General features: G+C 45.0%; 1 protein-coding gene across 14 annotated transcripts in view; it reads left to right on the top strand.

Annotated features, from left to right (window-relative positions):
* Nucleotides 1-24289, top strand: part of LOC126346684 (ankyrin-2-like) — a 962838-nt gene that overhangs the window by 666378 nt on the left and 272171 nt on the right. For 2 of the 14 annotated variants that reach the window (XM_050002209.1, XM_050002208.1), the window contains exon 1: nt 20904-21111. The exons of 9 other annotated variants lie outside the window; for them this stretch is intronic. In XM_050002209.1, the coding sequence (XP_049858166.1) occupies nt 21040-21111 (72 nt within the window). In that variant the 5' untranslated portion in view covers nt 20904-21039. Of the gene's footprint in view, nt 1-20900; nt 21112-24289 lie in introns of those variants that run through there. 3 more of the 14 variants (XM_050002210.1, XM_050002218.1, XM_050002213.1) reach the window with 2 other exon arrangements.

The raw sequence follows: 24289 nt of genomic DNA, 5'->3' as shown, positions 1-24289 counted from the left end.
GGTCCCTTATCATTTAGCTACAATATAGCAGGTCAGCAACTGGAAGCAGTTAATTCCATAAATTATCTGGGAGTACGCATTAGGAGTGATTTAAAATGGAATGATCATATAAAGTTGATCGTCGGTAAAGCAGATACCAGACTGAGATTCATTGGAAGAATCCTAAGGAAATGCAGTCCGACAACAAAGGAAGTAGGTTACAGTACGCTTGTTCGCCCACTGCTTGAATACTGCTCAGCAGTGTGGGATCCGTACCAGATAGGGTTGATAGAAGAGATAGAGAAGATCCAACGGAGAGCAGCGCGCTTCGTTACAGGATCATTTAGTAATCGCGAAAGCGTTACGGAGATGATAGATAAACTCCAGTGGAAGACTCTGCAGGAGAGACGCTCAGTAGCTCGGTACGGACTTTTGTTGAAGTTTCGAGAACATACCTTCACCGAAGAGTCAAGCAGTATATTGCTCCCTCCTACGTATATCTCGCGAAGAGACCATGAGGATAAAATCAGAGAGATTAGAGCCCACACAGAAGCATACCGACAATCCTTCTTTCCACGTACAATACGAGACTGGAATAGAAGGGAGAACCGATAGAGGTGCTCAGGGTACCCTCCGCCACACACCGTCAGGTGGCTTGCGGAGTATGGATGTAGATGTAGATGTAAGTAAAGGAGTTCACATTATTTTGCCTATCGCCTGTATTTCCTCAATTCTATATTCGCAGTCAGCAGGACAGGAGACAGCTAATATTGTTTGTAATATTCTTCGTCACGAATGGTACAGAATTTGCGATATATACAGGGTGATTCAAAAGAATACCACAACTTTAGGAATTTAAAACTCTGCAACGGCAAAAGGCAGAGCTAAGCACTATCTGTCGGCGAATTAAGGGAGCTATAAAGTTTCATTTAGTTGTACATTTGTTCGCTTGAGGCGCTGTTGACTAGACGTCAGCGTCAGTTGATGCTAAGATGGCGACCGCTCAACAGAAAGCTTTTTGTGTTATTGAGTAGGGCAGAAGTGAATCGACGACAGTTGTTCAGCGTGCATTTCGAACGACGTATGGTGTTAAACCTCCTGATAGGTGCTGTATTAAACGTTGGTATACACAGTTTACAAGAAGCCTACAATCCTGATTGCTTGATTCCAACGTTTAAGCATGGATGAGGAGCATGCAGCTGAACTGCAGTGTCTTCCCTGGCCAGCACAGTCCCCAGACTTGAATATTTTCGAACTCTTGTGGGTGGTATTGGAATCGCAGCCGTATTACGGCCAAATGGGGGCCCAACCCCTTATTAATAAACCATTCCCAACTAAGTAAAGGAGTTCGCATTATTTTGCCTATCACCTGTATTTCCTCAATTCTATATTCGCAGTCAGCAGGACAGGAGACAGCTAATATTGTTTGTAATATTCTTCGTCACGAATGGTACAGAATTTGCGATATATATATATATATATATATATATATATATATATATATATATATATATATATATATATATATATATATATATATATCGGGTGGTCAAAAAGTCAGTATAAATTTGAAAACTTAATAAACCACGGAATAATGTAGATAGAGCGGTAAAAATTGACACACATGCTTGGAATGACATGGGGTTTTATTAGAACAAAAAAAAACACCCCATACTGCTAGACGCGTGAAAGATCTCTTGTGCGTGTCGTTTGGTGATGATCGTGTGCTCAGCCACCACTTTCGTCATGCTTGGCCTCCCAGCTCCCCAGACCTCAGTCCGTGCGATTATTGACTTTGGGGTTACCTGAAGTCGCAAGTGTATCGTGATCGACCGACATCTCTAGATATGCTTAAAGACAACATCCGACGCCAATGCCTCACCATAACTCCGGGCATGCTTTACAGTGCTGTTCACAACATTATTCCTCGACAACAGCTATTGTTGTGGGATGATAGTGGACATATTGAGCATTTCCTGCAAAGAACATCGTTTTTGCTTTGTCTTGCTTTGCTATACAAATTAGATCAGCTATATAGTGCATTCCTAGGTTTGTTTCTGCGTTCGTCTCTTCTGTTATAGAAAAGGAGGAACGCAGTTCCTCGGTTTCAGTTACCTTACGTGGCTTTTTTTGTCTAAGGGCTGTGAAAGTTGTTCTTGGATGTAGTTGGTTCCATACTCGTAGAAACTTAACTCTGGATTAGCGTTTCAAATTCGAAATTATAGACGTGAGTAGGCCATACAGTCTAATTTTTCTCTCTATAGATAATATGAACAATTTTTTTAGGGGGTTTAATCATTATCACACTTGTTTTCATGGATTTTGGGCGTCTTTTCCACTTGAGAACAACGCGGTGACCTTACGGTATTAATCACTTGATATTCAGTGCTACTGACGTAAATTAAATCACATTCGAGATATAATTAAACCTTTCTGCTTTCCACTACTGAGCGTTCCTGTCTTATCTTGTGGGCAAGGCATTCAGTCCATCCGGCGAGAGCTGTAAAGTAACAGTGGAATCATCAGCGTTTAAGTGAACCGCACGCAGTGAGGTGGTGCAGTGATTAATGCACTGGACTCTCATTCAGATGCACTGGAGTTCGAAACATCGCCCGGCAGCCGATGTTGACATGTACCGTCGTTTCCAAAACTGCTCTATCCGAATAGTGAGATCGTATCTCCGATTTGATGATGGATCTTTTTCTTCTTCATCCTTGCCAGCCATGAGCTTGCGTTCCATATCTAATAACCGTGACACCAGCGTGACATTAAGTTCCAACCTCGATTGCTTCTGTCACGTGAGTGGACCCCTCTGCTCTACTTTTACCCACCTACTAGTCAGCGTGACCGGCTGCTATTTTTCTTCCAGAAGTGTAATTAAGCAGAGCGCGTTGTGAGCCTGCAGTAATTGAATCGGCGGACAATGGCACGCAACGGTCCCTGCGTTGTGCCCAAGCGTTAAGCCCAGCGGTCGCTCGTTTTAATCTTCTCCGACGCGGTTTATTAATATAGATAACACTGCCTCCCGTCTGCTTGGACACCGTGCCAGATTCCTCGGCACTTCATTAATGCCTCACTCGATAACTGCTTTCTCCAACTGAAATCATGCACTCTCCTCTCCATTTCAGCTTCCTTGTTTTCGCATCACACCTTTTATCGGCGTTAAGTGAATGGTGAAATAAATCAAAGGAGACGGTAACTGAATCCATACATATTGTTGTTGTTGTTGTCTTCAGTCCTGAGACTGGTTTGATGCAGCTCTCCATGCTACTCTATCCTGTGCAAGCTGCTTCATCTCCCAGTACCTACTGCAACCTACATCCTTCTGAATCTGCTTAGTGTACTCATCTCTCGGTCTCCCTCTACGATTTTTACCCTCCACGCTGCCCTCCAATGCTAAATTTGTGATCCCTTGATGCCTCAAAATATGTCCTACCAACCGATCCCTTCTTCTAGTCAAGTTGTGCCACAAACTTCTCTTCTCCCCAATCCTATTCAATACCTCCTCATTAGTTACGTGATCTATCCACCTTATCTTCAGTATTCTTCTGTAGCACCACATTTCGAAAGCTTCTATTCTCTTCTTGTCCAAACAAGTTATCGTCCATGTTTCACTTCCATACATGGCTACACTCCAAACAAATACTTTCAGAAACGACTTCCTGATACATAAATCTATATTCGATGTTAACAAATTTCTCTTCTTCAGAAACGCTTTCCTTGCCATTGCCAGTCTACATTTTATATCCTCTCTACTTCGACCATCATCAGTTATTTTACTTCCTAAATAGCAAAACTCCTTTACTACTTTAAGTGTCTCATTTCCTAATCTAATTCCCTCAGCACCCCCCTATTTAATTTGACTACATTCCATTATCCTCGTTTTGCTTTTGTTAATGTTCATCTTATATCCTCCTTTCAAGACACTGTCCATTCCGTTCAACTGCTCTTCCAAGTCCTTTGCCGTCTCTGACAGAATTACAATGTCATCGGCGAACCTCAAAGTTTTTACTTCGTCTCCATGAATTTTAATACCTACTCCAAATTTTTCTTTTGTTTCCTTTACTGCTTGCTCAATATACAGATTGAATAACATCGGGGAGAGGCTACAACCCTGTCTCACTCCTTTCCCAACCACTGCTTCCCTTTCATGCCCCTCGAGTCTCACAACTGCCATCTGGTTTCTGTACAAATTATAAATAGCCTTTCGCTCCCTGTATTTTACCCCTGCCACCTTTAGAATCTGAAAGAGAGTATTCCAGTCAACATTGTCAAAAGCTTTCTCTAAGTCTACAAATGCTAGAAACGTAGGTTTGCCTTTTCTTAATCTTTCTTCTAAGATAAGTCGTAAGGTCAGTATTGCCTCACGTGTTCCAACATTTCGACGGAATCGAAACTGATCCTGCCCGAGGTCTGCATCTACCAGTTTTTCCATTCGTCTGTAAAGAATTCGCGTTAGTATTTTGCAGCCGTGGCTTATTAAACTGATAGTTCGATAATTTTCACATCTGTCAGCACCTGCTTTCTTTGGGATTGGAATTATTATATTCTTCTTGAAGTCTGAGGGTATTTCGCCTGTCTCATACAGCTTGCTCACCAGCTGGTAGAGTTTTGTCATGACTGGCTCTCCCAAGGCCGTCAGTAGTTCTAATGGAATGTTGTCTACTCCGGGGGCCTTGTTTCGACTCAGGTCTTTCAGTGCTCTGTCAAACTCTTCACGCAGTATCGTATCTCCCATTTCATCTTCATCTACATCCTCTTCTATTTCCATAATATTGTCCTCACGTACATCGCCCTTGTATAAACCTTCTATATACTCCTTCCACCTTTCTGCCTTCCCTTCTTTGCTTAGAACTGGGCTGCCATCTGAGCTCTTGATATTCATGCACGTGGTTCTCTTCTCTCCAAAGGTCTCTTTAATTTTCCTGTAGGCAGTATCTATCTTACCCCTAGTGAGATAAGCTTCTACATCCTTACATTTGTCCTCTAGCCATCCCTGTTTAGCCAATTTGCACTTCCTGTCGATCTCATTTTTGAGACGTTTGTATTCCTTTTTGCCTGCTTCATTTACTGCATTTTTATATTTTCTCCTTTCATCAATTAAATTCAATATTTCTTCTGTTACCCAAGGATTTCTAGCAGCCCTCATCTTTGTACCTACTTTATCCTCTGCTGCCTTCACTACTACATCCCTCAGAGCTACCCATTCTTCTTCTACTGTATTTCTTTCCCCTATTCCTGTCAATTGTTCCCTTATGCTCTCTCTGAAACTCTGTACAACCTCTGGTTCTTTCAGTTTATCCAGGTCCCATCTCCTTAATTTCCCACATTTTTGCAGTTTCTTCAGTTTTAATCTACAGGTCATAACCAATAGATTGTGGTCAGAGTTCACATCTGCCCCTGGAAATGTCTTACAACTTAAAACCTGGTTCCTAAATCTCTGTCTTACCATTATATAATCTATCTGATACCTTTTAGTATCTCCAGGGTTCTTCCACGTATACAACCTTCTTTCATGATTCTTAAACCAAGTGTTAGCTATGATTAAGTTGTGCTCTGTGCAAAATTCTACTAGGCGGCTTCCTCTTTCATTTCTTAGCCCCAATCCATATTCACCTACTATGTTTCCTTCTCTCCCTTTTCCTACACTCGAATTCCAGTCACCCATTACTATTAAATTTTCGTCTCCCTTCACTATCTGAATAATTTCTTTTATTTCATCGTACATTTCTTCAATTTCTTCATCATCTGCAGAGCTAGTTGGCATATAAACTTGTACTACTGTAGTAGGTGTGGGCTTCGTATCTATCTTGGCCACAATAATGCGTTCGCTATGCTGTTTGTAGTAGCTTACCCGCATTCCTATTTTCCTATTCATTATTAAACCTACTCCTGCATTACCCCTATTTGATTTTGTGTTTATAACCCTGTAGTCACCTGACCAGAAGTCTTGTTCCTCCTGCCACCGAACTTCACTAATTCCCACTATATTTAACTTTAACCTATCCATTTCCCTTTTTAAATTTTCTAACCTACCTGCCCGATTAAGGGATCTGACATTCCATGCTCCGATCCGTAGAACGCCAGTTTTCTTTCTCCTGATAACGACATCCTCCTGAGTAGTCCCCGCCCGGAGATCCGAATGGGGGACTATTTTACCTCCGGAATATTTTACCCAAGAGGATGCCATCATCATTTAATCATACAGTAAAGCTGCATGTCCTCGGGAAAAATTACGGCTGTAGTTTCCCCTTGCTTTCAGCCGTTCGCAGTACCAGCACAGCAAGGCCGTTTTGGTTAATGTTGCAAGGCCAGATGAGTCAATCATCCAGACTGTTGCCCCCGCAACTACTGAAAAGGCTGCTGCCCCTCTTCAGGAACCACACGTCTGTCTGGCCTCTCAACAGATACCCCTCCGTTGTGGTTGCACCTACGGTACGGCCATCTGTATCGCTGAGGCACGCAAGCCTCCCCACCAACGGCAAGGTCCATGGTTCATGGGGGGAGGCCATACATATTATGAGGATCGATGTACGTATGTACACTGATCAGCCAGAACATTATCGTTACAAACCCCGTCCAGGCGCTAGCAGTGTCACCACCTGGGGTTATCCGCGCTGTCCGAGGCGTATTGTCACGGTTCGCGCGGGTCCGCCCCCCCCCTCCCCCCCCCCACCCCCTCTCCCGCCGTCGGAGGTTCGAGTGCTTCCTCGGCCATGGGTGTGGGTGTGCTGTCCTTAGCGGAAGCTAGTTTACGTTAGATTAAGTAGTGTGTAAGCTTAGGGACCGATGACCTTAGCAGTTTGGTCCCATAAAATCTTACCACAACAATTTGCCAAATTTTTTTCAGAAACACGCATGGTGCATGTAATATCAGTGAGCAGTGAGCGTGTTGTCCATGTGTAGAATGGGGAAGGCGTGCGATCTGATTGTCGCCGAGGGGAGATTGTGGTGGCCCGGCACGGGCATTTCGGGAACTGCACGAACTGTCGGGAGTTCCAGGATTGCTGTGGTGGGGAAACACGTGGCGAAACCAAGGTGAAACCGTATCCAGACGTCGTGGGGTTTGTCGGACACCCCTCATTACAAATGTCGGACGTCGTAGGCTGGGCAGACTGGTAAAACAGGGCAGGTGGCGAATTGTGGCAGACTCAACATCGGGCTGGGCACAGTACGAGTGTGTCTGAACTAGAGGTGGGTCGTTCACGAACTAACGGGTCCAAAGGAACGGTTCATCAAGATGAACGGAACGAGCGAGGAACGAGTTCTAAGGAGCGATCTTTCATAGTTCACTTCGATTGCGGCTTTCTACTTATAGATCCCGGGAACGGGAAACGGTCTGTCTCGTCCCAGCCTCGGTCCCGTTCCCGTCTCTGTCTCGGTCTCGTTCGGCCGGACTTGCCTTCCTTCGCGTGGCCACTCGTCGCAGTTCCACTGCCGACTGCTCATAGTTCAGTATCGAGTTGTTGTTGTTCGTTTCGTTCGCTGCGCACGCCCATTCTAGATCTGTTTCAAACCTTTCTTGAACTCTGAACTTCTGGTTCTTTACGTATTATATTCAGCGTCCATGACCAGTAATTAAAATGTATTTTATAATTAGGTAAATTACATAAAATTACGTGGTATGTAATACATTTTTTCAGGTAACAAAACGGCATATCAGTTTACTTCATTATTTCGATAAACAGCACAAGAAATACTTGTAAGAAGGCAAGATTTTTTGTTACTAGGCCTACACATGCAAAGGAAGTCGGCGCGGCACACATGGGTAGCCATTTCCATCTTTTTTTGACCCAAGGTAAAAGAGCGTGTTCATTGTTATGGAAGGTAGACCGACTTACAACCGAATGAAGCCCCCGCTCCATTATCGAGTGTCTGGTGTGAGATTTTGTAAAGAGAATGTGATAACTTCTAGAATATTATTTCAGTGCTACAGGGTGGCGCACGAAAAAGCGGCCCCGAGTACTAGACTGCTCATTGTCGCCCACCAATCGTCATCCGTTGTTTCGAATTTGTTGTTTGCATCAGCTTATTTGTTATTTCTTCACTGTCTAATTATTACATGTTTATCTATTCTGCTCGTAGCGGTCAACGAATCGCGCGTAACTGAAGAGCAGTCTGTACTCGGCGCCGGTTTTTCGTGCGCCACCTTACATATTTTCATTGAGATCAGCCATATAACGCTATAGTTGGCTAAACGAGATGTTTTGCAAAATCACGAAAACTAGAAGTGTGTGAGAATCCTGTAATGAATAAAAACTGTGTACTCCAGGAGGGAGGCAAGTGCCCCCTCTTGGCGCCTTCCATCTTCGGTCACCTATGCTAGTACTTGTCAGTTTTTCATATGAACCATATACCAAGCACAAATGAACGGTGAACGAGAAGAAATGAACGGTTCCCAAAAAAGAGCAATGACCAGTGCACTAGTTCCCAAGGATGAACGAGTTTGCCCATCTCTAGTCTAAACACACAGTGCTCCGAACACTCCTAACGATAGGCCTCCGTAGCCGACGACTCATGAATGAGCCAATTAACACCATGACATCGGCACCTAAGACTGAAATGGGCACGCGACCATCCGCACAATACCTTCTTCATCATGCAGATGGAAGTGCGCGAATCCGTCGTCTTCCAGAGAAACAGCTCCTTGACACCTGTACTGCGGGACGAAGACAAGTTGGCTGCAGCTCCATTATGCTCTGGGGAACATTCACGTGGACATCCAGTGGAGCTCTTGACATGCAAGGAGTATCTTATACAGGTTCCAGACCACGTACAGCCCTTCATGACGATCATGTTTCCCTACGGCAGTGCCATTTTTCAGCAAGATAATGCGCCACGTCACATGGCAGGGAGTGTGATGGAGTGGTTCGAGGAATACAGTGGCGAGTTCCAGTTGATGTGCTGGGCCCCCATCTCGGACGATCGAACACGTCTGGAGTGTGACTCATCGTGGGGTCAAAGCTCATTGCCCCCTCCCCGGAATTTACGGGAATTAGGTGACTTGTGTGTGCAGATGTGGTGCCAACTCCCTCCAGCGACCTACCACGGCCTCACTGCTTCCATGCCATGAAGCGTCGCCGCTGTTATCTGTGCCAGAGGTGGACATACCGGTTATTAGGTGGGTGATTATAATGTTCTGGCTGAACAGTCTATGCATGTACTTATACGGATGGATGTACGTTCCACGTCTCCTTCTAAACCACTGGATCATTTCAACTAGACTTGGTGAGCCTTTTACTTACTGTCTGGAAATCATCGCTGTGGGATAATAACCACTTACCTATCACAAGTGTGAGAGTGAAATCGTAGTGTACCCGTACTTTAGTCATGCAATATTTGAGAATGAAAGCACTTAAAGACTTGCAACAAACTTTACAAAGCATTGCAAACATTACCGAAGCTTTTTCTCATACTAAATGATGAAAGGGGAAACTTTCATTGCTTTACTACATTTTCGCGGTTCGTGCATGAAGCATGACGTTTCAATTTCTTAACTAATAACTGTATTCGCGACGCTTTTGCACACAGTATTCAGATATGCCACTGAATGTACCAGAAGAATTACGTCATTTCACAACGGTTAGTTCAGGAGATATGTCGCCATAAACACTGAGATGCATGAAAAATTGGGTGCATCATGAGGACATCTAAATTCATTACTAATTCTATTTCCAACACTTCCCGCAGACACTCTCCATAGCTGCCGCTGAACGCACATACGGAAATATATCATCGTACTGCACATAGTCTAGGAGATAGCCGGCCGGTGTGGCCGTGCGATTCTAGGCGCTTCTGTCTGGTATGGCGTGACCGCTAGGGTCGTAGGTTCGAATCCTGCCTCGGACATGGATGTGTGTGATGTCCTTATTAGTTAGGTTTAATTAGTTCTAAGTTTTAGGCGACTGATGACCTCAGATGTTAAGTCGCATAGTGCTCAGAGCCATTTGAACCAGGAGGTAGGACGTCAAAAACATCGCGCTGCCTGAAAATGAAATTCGCTAGACATCTATGTGAAGTATGTATACAAATAAATGTGAAATCTGTTAAATATATGCTTTTTGCGGATGATGCTGTGGTATATCAAGAGGTTGTAACAATGGAAAATTGTACTGAAATGCAGGACGATCTGCAGCGAATTGACGCATGGTGCAGGGAGTGGCAATTTAATCTCAATATAGACAAGTGTAATGTGTTGCGAATACATAGAAAGAAAGATCCCTTATCATTTAGCTACAATATAGCAGGTCAGCGACTGGAAGCGGTTAATGCCATAAATTATCTGGGAGTACGCATTAGGAGTGATTTAAAATGGAATGATCATATAATGTTGATCGTCGGTAAATCAGATGCCAGAGTGAGATTCTTTGGAAGAATCCCAAGGAAATGCAATCCGAAAACAAAGGAAGTAGTTTACAGTACGCTCGTTCGCCCGCTGTTTGAATACTGCTCAGCAGTGTGGGATCCGTACCAGATAGGGTTGATAGAAGAGAGAGAGAAGATCCAACGGAGAGCAGCGAGCTTCTCTGTAGGATCATTTAGTAATCGCGAAAGCGTTACGGAGATGATAGTTAAACTCCAGTGGAAGACTGCAGGAGAGACGCTCAGTAGCTCGGTACGGGCTTTTGTTGAAGTTTCGAGAACAAACCTTCACCGAAGAGTCAAGCAGTATATTGCTCCCTCCTACGTATATCTCGCGAAAAGACCATGAGGATAAAATCAGGGAGATTACAGCCCACACAGAGGCATACCGACAATCCTTCTTTCCACGAACAATACAAGACAAGAAGGGAGAACCGATAGAGGTACTCAAAGTACCCTCCGCCACACACCGTCAGGTGGCTTGCGGAGTATGGATGTATATGTAGATGTAGATGAAACATATGTGATGTGCGTACGCGGGCAAACCACGGCTAAAAAACTCGTCTTAAACACCTTGAATGATTTCAGCTAAATTTGGTACATGATTTTAACCAACATGGTTGGAAGTGTCAGCGATCTTACTTGTGATTATTACTTATAAAGAAACAGTAACTGTGGAGACTATAAAAGTGCCTGGTAATTAGAGAAGTCGGTTTTCCATAAAAAGTGCGAATATTGAACTAAAAAGGCGTGATGTTTTACGCGTTTGCGGGAACTGGTAACGTATTGAGCAGCTGCGTGTTGTCAAGACGGTAACCGTAGCTAGTGTTTGCACTTGCCACGCGTTAAATAGTGCTCGATAGCGCGATAATTTGCTGCATTTCGTCAGCTGCAGCTAATGAGATGTGTTGGCCGTTGATTGTCACGCTGTTGTCTAGGTGACGTTGTATAGTGTCTGTTGGCATCCAAACGTGTGTAGGTTACGCTGTTTCCATGGAGACGTTTTATAGGTAGCCGTTACTATAGTTCAACTGACGCTTTGCTTTAAGTTATCAACACTGTGCTTATAGAATGTCGTGATTTATAAAAGGCTGGGAGAATTAGATGACATTTGCAATAACTATAATGTGTGAGTAAGTCAGAGTAGTATGTGGACAAAAATTTTGTAGATAATTAATTAACATTTGTAGTAAGAGCTATGTGGCTACGTGAGCCGTAAAATAAATACAGCTGCGTTATAAAATGTTTTTTCCTTGTAATATACAGTATCAGTATTCGTAAAAGATTTGGGGAATAAAATATAAAAAAAGTGACGGAGCCAAATGGTAAAAAATGAAATGCGTAAAATCTAATAAGTCCAGTGAAATATTTAAACAAATTGTTATATAAGCTTATTAAATGAGAATAGGAAGAAACAGCAATCTTTCCTTCCCAAATTGTTATATAAGCTTATTAAATGAGAATAGGAAGAAACAGCAATCTTTCCTTCCATTAAGCCTATTTCTTTAAAAGAGTCAAAAAAAGGTCGTTTCGTGAAAATCTAATTGTTCACTTAACAGAATTGAAGTTTTTATTTTAGTAAAGTAAGATCCCGTTAGCTGCAGCTGACGTAATGTAGCAAACTGGCGCGCTGTCAAATACTGCTTAACTCGTGGCAGTACAGCCACTAGCAGCAATTATCTTCTTGACAACAAACAGCTGCTCAGCATATCACCAGCTCCAGCAAACGGGTAAAACAATACCACTTTTTCGTTTAATCTTCGCACATTTTATGCAAGACTAATTTCCTTGACTACGATGCACGTTTATAATCTTTACAGTGCAATCAACACGAAGAAGGCGTACTGTATGTGCCGAAACCGGACATTTGAAATAAATGATATTTTGTTATCGTAACTTTTCTTTCAGAAGTAAAAAAATTGGTACACATATTAGTTAGTACCCGGAAAGAACTACTGTGGAGGTAAGAAACAACAGTGTCCTGTTGGGATGAGGGTAGTAACGGGGAGAGAGAAGGGTGTGGACGAGATGGACAGGCAGAGAGGGGGAAGGAGGAATGGGCACAGATTGGTGGGAGGGGTGGGGGTGAACAGAGAGACCAGAGACAGGAGGGGAGATGGAAAGAGGGAGAGTAAAGGAAGAGATGAACAGCACAAGACTAAACCGGGTACTCACCTGTTTTATTAATAAAACGGCAACTGGGTAATGAATGAAAGTGAAGACGTTTTCATAAGAATTTCCCTGTCAAAGCAGTACAAATCTAGTGATTCCAACGTCCGCTTATTTAGAATTCGTAGCACGTACGTGGTGTTTCCCTTTCGATACACTGAAATCTCACTAATCCCGACTAATTCGATGAGGTCCAGGCAGAATTATTAAAAGTGCGGACTATAGAAATGATTCCTAAAACAGCTGAAGCTATAATTACGAATGTAACACACAGTGTATGTAGTAGTTCAATGAAAGCTAGATGAACTGTCTTTATGGTGACCAGTATATTGATGGGGATTCATTTCCACAACAAGCCACTTTCATCTGCTTTGTCGACCTGTGCAAAAAAAAAAAAAAAATAAAAAAAATAGGAGTCCCATTCTTGGAAGTATCAAGGGTCAGGGTTTTCTAACTAGATACAAATTTTGTTTAATACTAACGCATTTAGTAGACATAAACACTGCTTAGGCGTGTTAGTGCAGCGCGTTGCAACTGATTTAAAAGGCGCACTGTGGAAGGCTTGTAATATTTCTTTATATTCGATGAATTATTCTGATACAATTCTACCCTTGAATGACGTTTACTAATTTACTATCTTCATACTCGCAGAATCCATGCTCAAAGTAGTTTCATACAATAGCTATGCCATGAGCGCATAATTATTCTTTGTAGTACTCTCTCTGGTGGTTGTTACAAAAAAGCTTCCGATATGGTCTTTGTGCCGGTTAACCTGAGCATTGTTTGAAGAATTGTAATCTGAATATTGAGATTTATAACAAAAGATAACTGATACGAAATTGTACGATTAAAAGGGAAATGTATATATACACTCCTGGAAATTGAAAAAAGAACACATTGACACCGGTGTGTCAGACCCACCATACTTGCTCCGGACACTGCGAGAGGGCTGTACAAGCAATGATCACACGCACGGCACAGCGGACACACCAGGAACCGCGGTGTTGGCCGTCGAATGGCGCTAGCTGCGCAGCATTTGTGCACCGCCGCCGTCAGTGTCAGCCAGTTTGCCGTGGCATACGGAGCTCCATCGCAGTCTTTAACACTGGTAGCATGCCGCGACAGCGTGGACGTGAACCGTATGTGCAGTTGACGGACTTTGAGCGAGGGCGTATAGTGGGCATGCGGGAGGCCGGGTGGACGTACCGCCGAATTGCTCAACACGTGGGGCGTGAGGTCTCCACAGTACATCGATGTTGTCGCCAGTGGTCGGCGGAAGGTGCACGTGCCCGTCGACCTGGGACCGGACCGCAGCGACGCACGGATGCACGCCAAGACCGTAGGATCCTACGCAGTGCCTTAGGGGACCGCGCCGCCACTTCCCAGCAAATTAGGGACACTGTTGCTCCTGGTGTATCGGCGAGGACCATTCGCAACCGTCTCCATGAAGCTGGGCTACGGTCCCGCACACCGTTAGGCCGTCTTCCGCTCACGCCCCAACATCGTGCAGCCCGCCTCCAGTGGTGTCGCGACAGGCGTGAATGGAGGGACGAATGGAGACGTGTCGTCTTCAGCGATGAGAGTCGCTTCTGCCTTGGTGCCAATGATGGTCGTATGCGTGTTTGGCGCCGTGCAGGTGAGCGCCACAATCAGGACTGCATACGACCAAGGCACACAGGGTCAACACCCGGCATCATGGTGTGGGGAGCGATCTCCTACACTGGCCGTACACCTCTGGTGATCGTCGAGGGGACACTGAATAGTGCACGGTACATCCAAACCGTCATCGAACCCATCGTTCTACCATTCCTAGACCGGCAAGGGAACTTGCTGTTCCAACAGGACAATGCACGTCCGCATGTATCCCGTGCCACCCAACGTGCTCTAGAAGGTGTAAGTCAAATACCCTGGCCAGCAAAATCTCCGGATGTGTCCCCCATTGAGCATGTTTGGGACTGGATGAAGCGTCGTCTCACGCGGTCTGCACGTCCAGCACGAACGCTGGTCCAACTGAGGCGCCAGGTGGAAATGGCATGGCAAGCCGTTCCACAGGACTACATCCAGCATCTCTACGATCGTCTCCATGGGAGAATAGCAGCCTGCATTGCTGCGAAAGGTGGATATACACTGTACTAGTGCCGACATTGTACATGCTCTGTTGCCTGTGTCTATGTGCCTGTGGTTCTGTCAGTGTGATCATGTGATGTATCTGACCCCAGGAATGTGTCAATAAAGTTTCCCCTTCCTGGGACAATGAATTCACGGTGTTCTTATTTCAATTTCCAGGTGTATATTGCTCCTTCATACAAAAGGTGTGTAACACTTTATATTATTTGACATTTGAGAATTAATGATGTTCATCGATATTTTGCGTAGTTGTTAATCAGAAGGGAACTTCCGAAAGACTGGATACGAACTTGCATTTAATAATGCAAGAGCTCCATTACTTCTTCGGAAGGTTAAACTTCATCAAAGCCAAATATCCGCTTGATCTGAGGTTTCCCGACTGATGATACAACGCTCCCAAAAATACGAGGCATTTTATTTGTACAGATCAGCAGACTGCCGCAAAGCACGAACCTGCAGAGAAGAAGATCCATCAACCTGATTTCATTCTAACAAGTAAAATTTCTGAATCATTTTGAGTGACTGAGTTATGACTGTGTTTCCTATTATGAATGATTGATTGTTCGACCGAATTGAGAACTACATAATTACATAGATAGGAGGAAAAATTACAGGCTCAGTATAATTTTGCGAAACAGCCTGTAGTTGCTCCTTGTTGTGTCAGTGGGTGGACGCAGTGGGCACTCGCTTGCTTGCTCTTCAGTTTTCCAGGAAAGGCACGACGCTACTCAAACGAATTACCAGAGCTTGTAGCTGCTGTTTACCTGCGACGCGTTTACAGCAAACACCTTGTCAGGTAGTGCTCAACCCAGAGCGGCAGAAGCGCCCCATTACAACGTCACGTGGAACGGATCGGCGCACGTGTGGGTGGGACGAGGACAAGCGGCTGTCAGTAATTAGCTGCGGGCGGACGCCGGGGTTGGCAGGAATGGCAGGAGTGCCGGCCAGGCGCTTGCAACGCGGCGCCGCTTCCGCCGCCAGCAACAGGTGGCGAACGCAGCGCGCGCCCTGTCTCGACAGTCTTCGCGGAACGGAACCGCTGCTCGCGCTGACCTCGCCAGAAACGGCCGAATATCGCGTTAATGTGTTCGCGTAAACGCAAAGCTTCCGTAGAAGCTCTCCGGAGACTCAGTGATTCATATTATTCAGGTCCTCAGGCGAAAGTTTGTCGGTATAACGTTAAAAGTTTGTGCCCTACTTACGTAGCAGCAAACTACAGGGCTAAACAGACTCACTTTTGAAACTTCCTGGCAGATTAAAACTGTGTGCCGGACCGAGATTCGAACTCGGAAGTTCGAGTCTCAGTCCGGCACACAGTTTTCAAAAAAATGGTTCAAATGGCTCTGAGCACTATGGGACTTAACATCTATGGTCATCAGTCCCCTAGAACTTAGAACTACTTAAACCTAACTAACCTAAGGACATCACACGACACCCAGCCATCACGAGGCAGAGAAAATCCCTGACCCCGCCGGGAATCGAACCCGGGAACCCAGGCGTGGGAAGCGAGAACGGCACACAGTTTTAACCTGCCAGAAAGTTTCATAACAGCGCACACTCCGATGCAGAGTGAAAATCTCATTCTAGGCTAACTTTTTTCCCTTTACCTGGTCTGCGGCAGCTAACGGCTATTTAGCCACCTAAAAGGTGAATAATTGACACGCAGTCGAAATCAAACACTGAGGTGACAGAAGTAATGGGATAGCGATATGAGCATACACAGATGACGGTAGTATCTCGCACACAAGGTATAAAATAGCAGTGTATTGGTGCAGCTCATTTGTACTCATGTGATTCACGTGGATAGGTTCCCGACATGATTGTGGCCGCGTGACGCTGCATGCCACACTGTCCTAACGAATACGTTCGTCGTTGATTTTGAAACGTCCCCTTACGTTATTTGATTTTCAAACAGACGAGCAAAACTGAACGTACTCAGATATTTCTCTCTTTGCTTATTCTCATCATCACTAAACTGTCACACAATATTTTTAGCGCAACGCCACCTCACTTTTAATCATCCCTACAAAAGATTGGTCCTGACTAACAACAACCTATACCTTTCATGAATGACTTACCTCACAAAAATCTTCATTACTCGAACTACTGCAATACAGCGAGCGCCAATACTGCCAGCTAAATAAAAGATTCAAACTACTGAAGTCACTAACTACTGATAGCCATAGTTAGCAAATGAAAGATTTTCATAAAAAGCAAACAATGTACTTACCTTAATAGTGTTCAAAAGTCATTATATATATATTATCATTTCATGACATCCAGTCTTACAAATTTACTGTCTCTGATGGACACACGTCCAGATCATCCACTCTCAAAACTCCGCCATCTCTCTCCCCACATCCACCACTGCTGGCGGCTCACCTCCAATTGCGCAACGCTACGCGCTGTTAACAGCCAACTGCCCAACACTACAATAGCGAATTCCAACAATGCAAACCAGCCACAGACTGTACACAGCACAGTCAGTGATTTTCATATAGAGCGCTACGTGGCGTTACCAATATAAAAACCTAAATAGCCTACTTACAATTTCTGTGGTTATTTCACGCAGTGTTGGTTACCTTTTAGCACTGACAACTTTACACAAACCTCGCTGTTCTCGGTCGTTAAGTGAAAGCCGAAGGGTCACTGCGTTGTCCGTGGTGACAGGTACCGCCTCAAATGTGGTGAAAGTGTGAAAGTCAGTGGTGTTTGTTGCAGGATTCTAGTAGGAGTCGTTTAAGAGATATCGTATTTTAAAAAGTTCCCACACCGACACGTGGTCAATACCTGTGGTAGTAGACGGTGAAAAACAATACAAGTGCACACACTAGTCGTGTGGTTTCTGACAAGTAAGGAACGCCAGACCCTCAGGGGCTACGTTTAAAATAACCACTGGCAGCGGCACTACACGCTTCCCGTCTTGTATGGAAATCGGGTGAAGTTGCTGTGTCCTTGTAGAGAACAGCAAGTTTGAGGCGTTACCTGTCACCTCGGACAGCACAGTCGTCGACGGTCTTCACTTAACGACCGAGAGCAGCGGCTTCTGCGTAAAGTTGTCAGTGCTAAAACGTAAGCAACACTGCGTGAAATAACCACAGAAACCAACGTGGGACGTACGACGAACGTATTCGTTAGGACAGTGTGGCAAAATGTGACCTAATGAATTATGGCAGCAGACGACCGACGCGAGTGCCGTTGCTGTCAGCACGACATCGCCTGCAGCGCCTCTCCTGGGCTCGTGACCATACTGGTTGGACACTAGACGACTGGAAAACCCTGGCGTGGTCAGATAAGTCCCGATTTCTGTTGGTAAGAAATGATGGTAGGCTTCGAGTGTGGCGCAGACCCGGCGAGACCATGGACCCAAGTTATCAACAAGGCGCTGGTGCCACCTAGTGGTGGCTCCTTAATGATTTGGGCTGTGTTTACTTGGAACTGACTGGCTCCTCTGGTCCAACTGAACAGGCCATTGACTGGAAATGGTTCTGTTCCGCTACTTGGAGACCATGGGCCTCGTGTTTCCATAAATGATGGACTTTCTACGGATGACATTAAGCCATGTCAGCGGGCCACAATAGTTCGCGATTGATTTGAAGAACATTCAGGACAATTCGAGGGAATGGTTTGCCCACCCAGATCGCCCGACGTGAATACCATCGAACATTTATGAGATATAATCGCGAGGTCAGTTCAGTTCACGAACTGTTACATCAGTAACACTTTCACCGTTATCGACGGCTGTAGATGCAGCACGGCTCAGTATTTCTGCAGGTTACTTCGAACGACTCGTTGAGTCCGTGCCACGCTGAGTTGCTGCGGTACGCCGGGCAAAAGGGTGTCTGACGTGATATTAGGAGGTACCGCATAACTTTCAGCACCTCACTGTAAACTGATGACATAATGTGAGAGCATACAGATAGAAATTTCCCGGCCGGAGTAGCCGAGCGGTTCTGGGCGCTACAGTCCGGAACCGCGCGACCGCTACGGTCGCAGGTTCGAATCCTGCCTCGGGTATGGATGTGTGTGACGTCATTAGGTTAGCTAGGTTTAAGTAGTTCTAAGTTCTAGGGGACTTATGACCTCAGCAGTTAAGTCTCATAGTTCTCAGAGCCATTTGAACCATTTTGACTTTGTACGGGCGCTGATCACCCTGCAGTTGAGCGCCGCACAAATCAAACATTTTCATCAACCCACGTTATAAAAATTTGGTGAGTTGGTGGCTCCTTAACGAACATTCACAAAACTTATCCGTCACCCGTGTCATATTTTCGTTGTTGTGCTTGCGTTCCTGGGTCGACACACTTGTCGTTAAGCAGTCCTCAACATTGAGGTCGCTAGTACCTCTCATTGTCGTTCACCACCCACGGAAAAATGAACAACAGACTGGTCAACGTACAGAGTTCGTACTCCTCCCTGGACAGTCACGTGGCAGTCACGTTGCAATTCACGTAAGGAAAACTACTGCCATACGCGTGATCTTACACTATTACAGGAATTTAGTTCAGATGTAAAGGGACTCTCTGGCCACACGGCACATGGCTTGCGAAAAAAGCAGTTCTGTTCCCCTTTTGAGCACAGTAAAAAGAAACTAAACTTCTTCCGAACAGGGCATTAAGACCCAACGGTACCGACCGGCCGCCGTGTCATCATCAGCCCACAGGCGTCACTGGATGCGGATATGGAGGGGCATGTGGTCAGCACACCCCTCTCCTGGCCTATGTCAGTTTACGAGACCGGAGCCGTTACTGGTCAATAAAGTTTGCCTGACAAGGGCTGAGTGCACCCCGCCTACCAACAGCGCTCAGCAGACCGGATGGTCGCCCATTCAAATGCTAGTTCAGCTCGACAGCGCTTAAGGGGGGTAGGACGTCAAACGGGCCGACTTGGAGCAGGAGAGGCACCACAGGACATTTTAATTTCCACTGTCTGTACTTTTACAGATAAATTCATAAAACTTTAACAGCATGACCAGGAAGGATTCAGGATTCATACTCATAGCAGTGTAAGCTCAAAAACGTAACAAAACACTTTTTTTTTTACATGTGAAATTTCACCGTTTTTTCACTTATTACTGGCTGCATTTGTTGCTATAGGTACACTTGTCTTCCTAAGTAAGAGAGATTCTTCAATGACTTTTGCACAGCATACAAACCATAGTTACAGGTGTATGAAACTCTATAAGTTATCTAATTTATGAAAAAGAAGAATGAACTGTTACATTTTAAACTTAATGTTTAGAAAACATTCAAATTATATAGTTAATTATCCCAATTTTTCCACAGTTTTTTTAATAAAAATGGAAAATTATAGAGTTTTATACACCTGTAACTAGTGTTTGTATGGTATGAAAAATTCATCGAAGAGAAGTGTACCTATAGCAACAAATGCAGCCAGTAGTAAGTGAAAAAATGATGAAATTTCACACGTAAAAAAATGTGTTTTGTTACGTTTTTGAGCTTACGCTGACATGAGTATGAGTATGAATCCTGAATCCTTCCTGGTCATGCTGTTAAAGTTTTATGAATTTATTTGAAAAGTATAGGCAGCAAATATTAAAATGTGTTTGTGGTGACTCTCCTGCTCCAAGTCGGCCCCTTTTGACGCCCTATCCCCCCTTAACTTCGGTGACGTGACGGGAACTGCGCCACGGGCGTTGGCCTTTTGTCCACAATGCTTCAACATATTCACTCTGAGGGTGAAGAATCAGTCTCTACCGTCATCAGTCTTCCGTACGCCCCGATAGCTGAGTGGTCAGCGTGACGGATTGCGGTCCCACGGGCCCGGGTTCCATTCCCAGCTGGGTTGCGAATTTTCTCCGCTGAGGGACTGGGTGTTGTGTTATCATCATCCCATCCCCATCCGGCGCGCAGGTCGCCCAATGTGGCGTCGAATGTAAAAAGACCTGCACCCAGGCGGCCGGACCAGTCCCGCAAGGGGGCCTCCCGGCCAATGGCGCAAAACGCTCATTTCCACCAGTCTTCTGAAAATGTTGGCAAATGCCCACATTTTATGATCGTGAACGCTTAGTAAACGTTGCAATATCTAAAATCATCGATCCCAGCATCGTCGCGAAGTTTCGAGCTGCAGTAGTTGGCTACAGTGGGAGCTCTCGCCTTTCCCAGACTGCGAGATTAGCCTAGTTTCGGCGTCAGAAAGCGAGCGTTAATTGCGCAGCTCCGCGGAGCAGGTAGTTAGGTTTCCGAACAATGGCGGCGGGTCCCACGGCGCTTGTGGGCGCCGGCCCGCGGACGTGCGTCAGTGGCCGGCAGACGGCAGAGGCGCCGCTGCAGGCTCATCGCGGGAGGAAGTGGCACTTGGCGAGCGGCGGCCGGCAGCCGGAGCCAGCGCCGGCGGCCCCAGTGCAGTGCAGCGCAGCGGCCGCCGCTGCAGCCAGCCGCCATGATCCGCTCGCTACGCACCACAGTCCTCCGGAGCAACTCGGACCGCGCCGCCAAGTGGCTGCGGCGCCAGGTAGGCCCGCGGCCGCAGCTGCTGCAAGGCGTCTAGCTCAGGGCTCTCCAGGCGTTTAAGTCTCCGGGCCACATTTATTCCTCCGCGAAGTCGCAAGGGCCAAGATCTACCTAGCGGGAGTTGAGAACCCTAGCACTCCGCGATCACCGTCATGTAAGGCTAAGTTGTTGTTGTTGTCTTCAGTCCTGAGACTGGTTTGATGCAGCTCTCCATGCTACTCTATCCTGTGCAAGCTGCTTCATCTCCCAGTACCTACTGCAACCTACATCCTTCTGAGTCTGCTTAGTGTACTCATCTCTCGGTCTCCCTCTACGATTTTTACCCTCCACGCTGCCCTCCAATGCTAAATTTGTGATCCCTTGATGCCTCAAAACATGTCCTACCAACCGATCCCTTCTTCTAGTCAAGTTGTGCCACAAACTTCTCTTCTCCCCAATCCTATTCAATACCTCCTCATTAGTTACGTGATCTATCCACCTTATCTTCAGTATTCTTCTGTAGCACCACATTTCGAAAGCTTCTATTCTCTTCTTGTCCAAACTAGTTATCGTCCATGTTTCACTTCCATACATGGCTACACTCCAAACAAATACTTTCAGAAACGACTTCCTGATACATAAATCTATATTCGATGTTAACAAATTTCTCTTCTTCAGAAACGCTTTCCTTGCCATTGCCAGTCTACATTTTATATCCTCTCTACTTCGACCATCATCAGTTATTTTACTTCCTAAATAGCAAAACTCCTTTACTACTTTAAGTGTCTCATTTCCTAATCTAATTCCCTCAGCATCACCCGATTTAATTTGACTACATTCCATTATCCTCGTTTTGCTTTTGTTAATGTTCATCTTATATCCTCCTTTCAAGACACTGTCCATTCCGTTCAACTGCTCTTCCAAGTCCTTTGCCGTCTCTGACAGAATTACAATGTCATCAGCAAACCTCAACGTTTTTATTTCTTCTCCATGCATTTTAATACCTTCTCCGAAGTTTTCTTTTGTTTCCTTTACTGCTTGCTCAATATACAGATTGAATAACATCGGGGAGAGGCTACAACCCTGTCTCACTCCTTTCCCAACCACTGCTTCCCTTTCATGCCCCTCGACTCTTATTACTGCCATCTGGTTTCTGTACAAATTGTAAATAGCCTTTCGCTCCCTGTATTTTACCCCTGCCACCTTTAGAATTTGAAAAAGAGTATTCCAGTCAACATTGTCAAAAGCTTTCTCTAAGTCTACAAATGCTAGAAACGTAGGTTTGCCTTTTCTTAATCTTTCTTCTAAGATAAGTCGTAAGGTCAGTATTGCCTCACGTGTTCCAACATTTCTACGGAATCCAAACTGATCTTCCCCGAGGTCTGCATCTACCAGTTTTTCCATTCGTCTGTAAAGAATTCGCGTTAGTATTTTGCAGCCGTGGCTTATTAAACTGATAGTTCGGTAATTTTCACATCTGTCAGCACCTGCTTTCTTTGGGATTGGAATTATTATATTCTTCTTGAAGTCTGAGGGTATTTCGCCTGTCTCATACATCTTGCTCACCAGCTGGTAGAGTTTTGTCATTACTGGCTCTCCCAAGGCCGTCAGTAGTTCTAATGGAATGTTGTCTACTCCGGGGGCCCTGTTTCGACTGAGGTCTTTCAGTGCTCTGTCAAACTCTTCACGCAGTATCGTATCTCCCATTTCGTCTTCATCTACATCCTCTTCTATTTCCATAATATTGTCCTCAAGTACATCGCCCTTGTATAAACCTTCTATATACTCCTTCCACCTTTCTGCCTTCCCTTCTTTGCTTAGAACTGGGCTGCCATCTGAGCTCTTGATATTCATACACGTGGTTCTCTTCTCTCCAAAGGTCTCTTTAATTTTCCTGTAGGCAGTATCTATCTTACCCCTAGTGAGATAAGCTTCTACATCCTTACATTTGTCCTCTAGCCATCCCTGTTTAGCCATTTTGCACTTCCTGTCGATCTCATTTTTGAGACGTTTGTATTCCTTTTTGCCTGCTTCATTTACTGCATTTTTATATTTTCTCCTTTCATCAATTAAATTCAATATTTCTTCTGTTACCCAAGGATTTCTAGCAGCCCTCGTCTTTGTACCTACTTTATCCTCTGCTGCCTTCACTACTACATCCCTCAGAGCTACCCATTCTTCTTCTACTGTATTTCTTTCCCCTATTCCTGTCAATTGTTCCCTTATGCTATCTCTGAAACTCTGTACAACCTCTGGTTCTTTCAGTTTATCCAGGTCCCATCTCCTTAATTTCCCACATTTTTTGCAGTTTCCAGTAAGGCTAAAGCAAAGATGAAATCGCAGAAATCTAAGGTTGTGGGGATAGATAGCACTGAAACGACTACGATTTTTATTTATTTACATCGTTTTGATTGGTGGACGTACCTGACCAAATTTCTGGCATATTTTATTCTCAAAATGGCTCTGAGGACTATGGGACTTAACATCTGAGATCATCAGTCTCCTAGAACTGAGAACTACTTAAACCTAACTAACCTAAGGACACCACACACATCCATGCCCGAGGCAGGATTCGAACCTGCGACCGTAATGGTCGCGCGGTTCCAGACTGTAGCGCCTAGAACCGCATGACCACCGCGGCCGGCATATTTTATTCTGGACAAATTCAACGACAAAAAAGTATGTCACTGCACATTCTTCACTAAAGCTTCCTGCAAAGTTAACGTAATCTCAAAATCATTGCTAGCAACACTATTACTACAAGACTTAACAGAGGTAGAGTATGTCAACGCATTGTTATTTCAAGCGGCGCAACAATAAGTTTAGTTATGTAGTCTTGTAGCGAGTAGCAGAGCCAGAGTATATATTTGATAGTTCTGCTGCGTGATTGTGTCTATGTTGTGAGTGTCTCACTAGTTTTATAGTGTCTTATGCCGTTTACTAGTAGGTGTGGGACAATTCAAAGGTTCGCTGCTCGTAGTCGTGCGGTAGCGTACTCGCTTCCCGCGCCCGGGTTTCCGGGTTCGATTCCCGGCGGGATCAGGGATTTTCTCTGCCTCGTGATGACTGGGTATTGTGTGATGTCCTTAGGTTAGTTAGGTTTAACTAGTTCTAAGTTCTAGGGGACTGATGACCGTAGATGTTAAGTCCCATACTGCTCAGAGCCATTTGAACCATTTGAACAATTCAAAGTTTGAATT

The sequence above is a fragment of the Schistocerca gregaria genome, chromosome 1 (genome assembly GCF_023897955.1).
Source record: "Schistocerca gregaria isolate iqSchGreg1 chromosome 1, iqSchGreg1.2, whole genome shotgun sequence".
In the NCBI taxonomy this organism is placed as follows: domain Eukaryota; kingdom Metazoa; phylum Arthropoda; class Insecta; order Orthoptera; family Acrididae; genus Schistocerca; species Schistocerca gregaria.
This window is presented reverse-complemented; position numbering and strand designations above follow the sequence as displayed.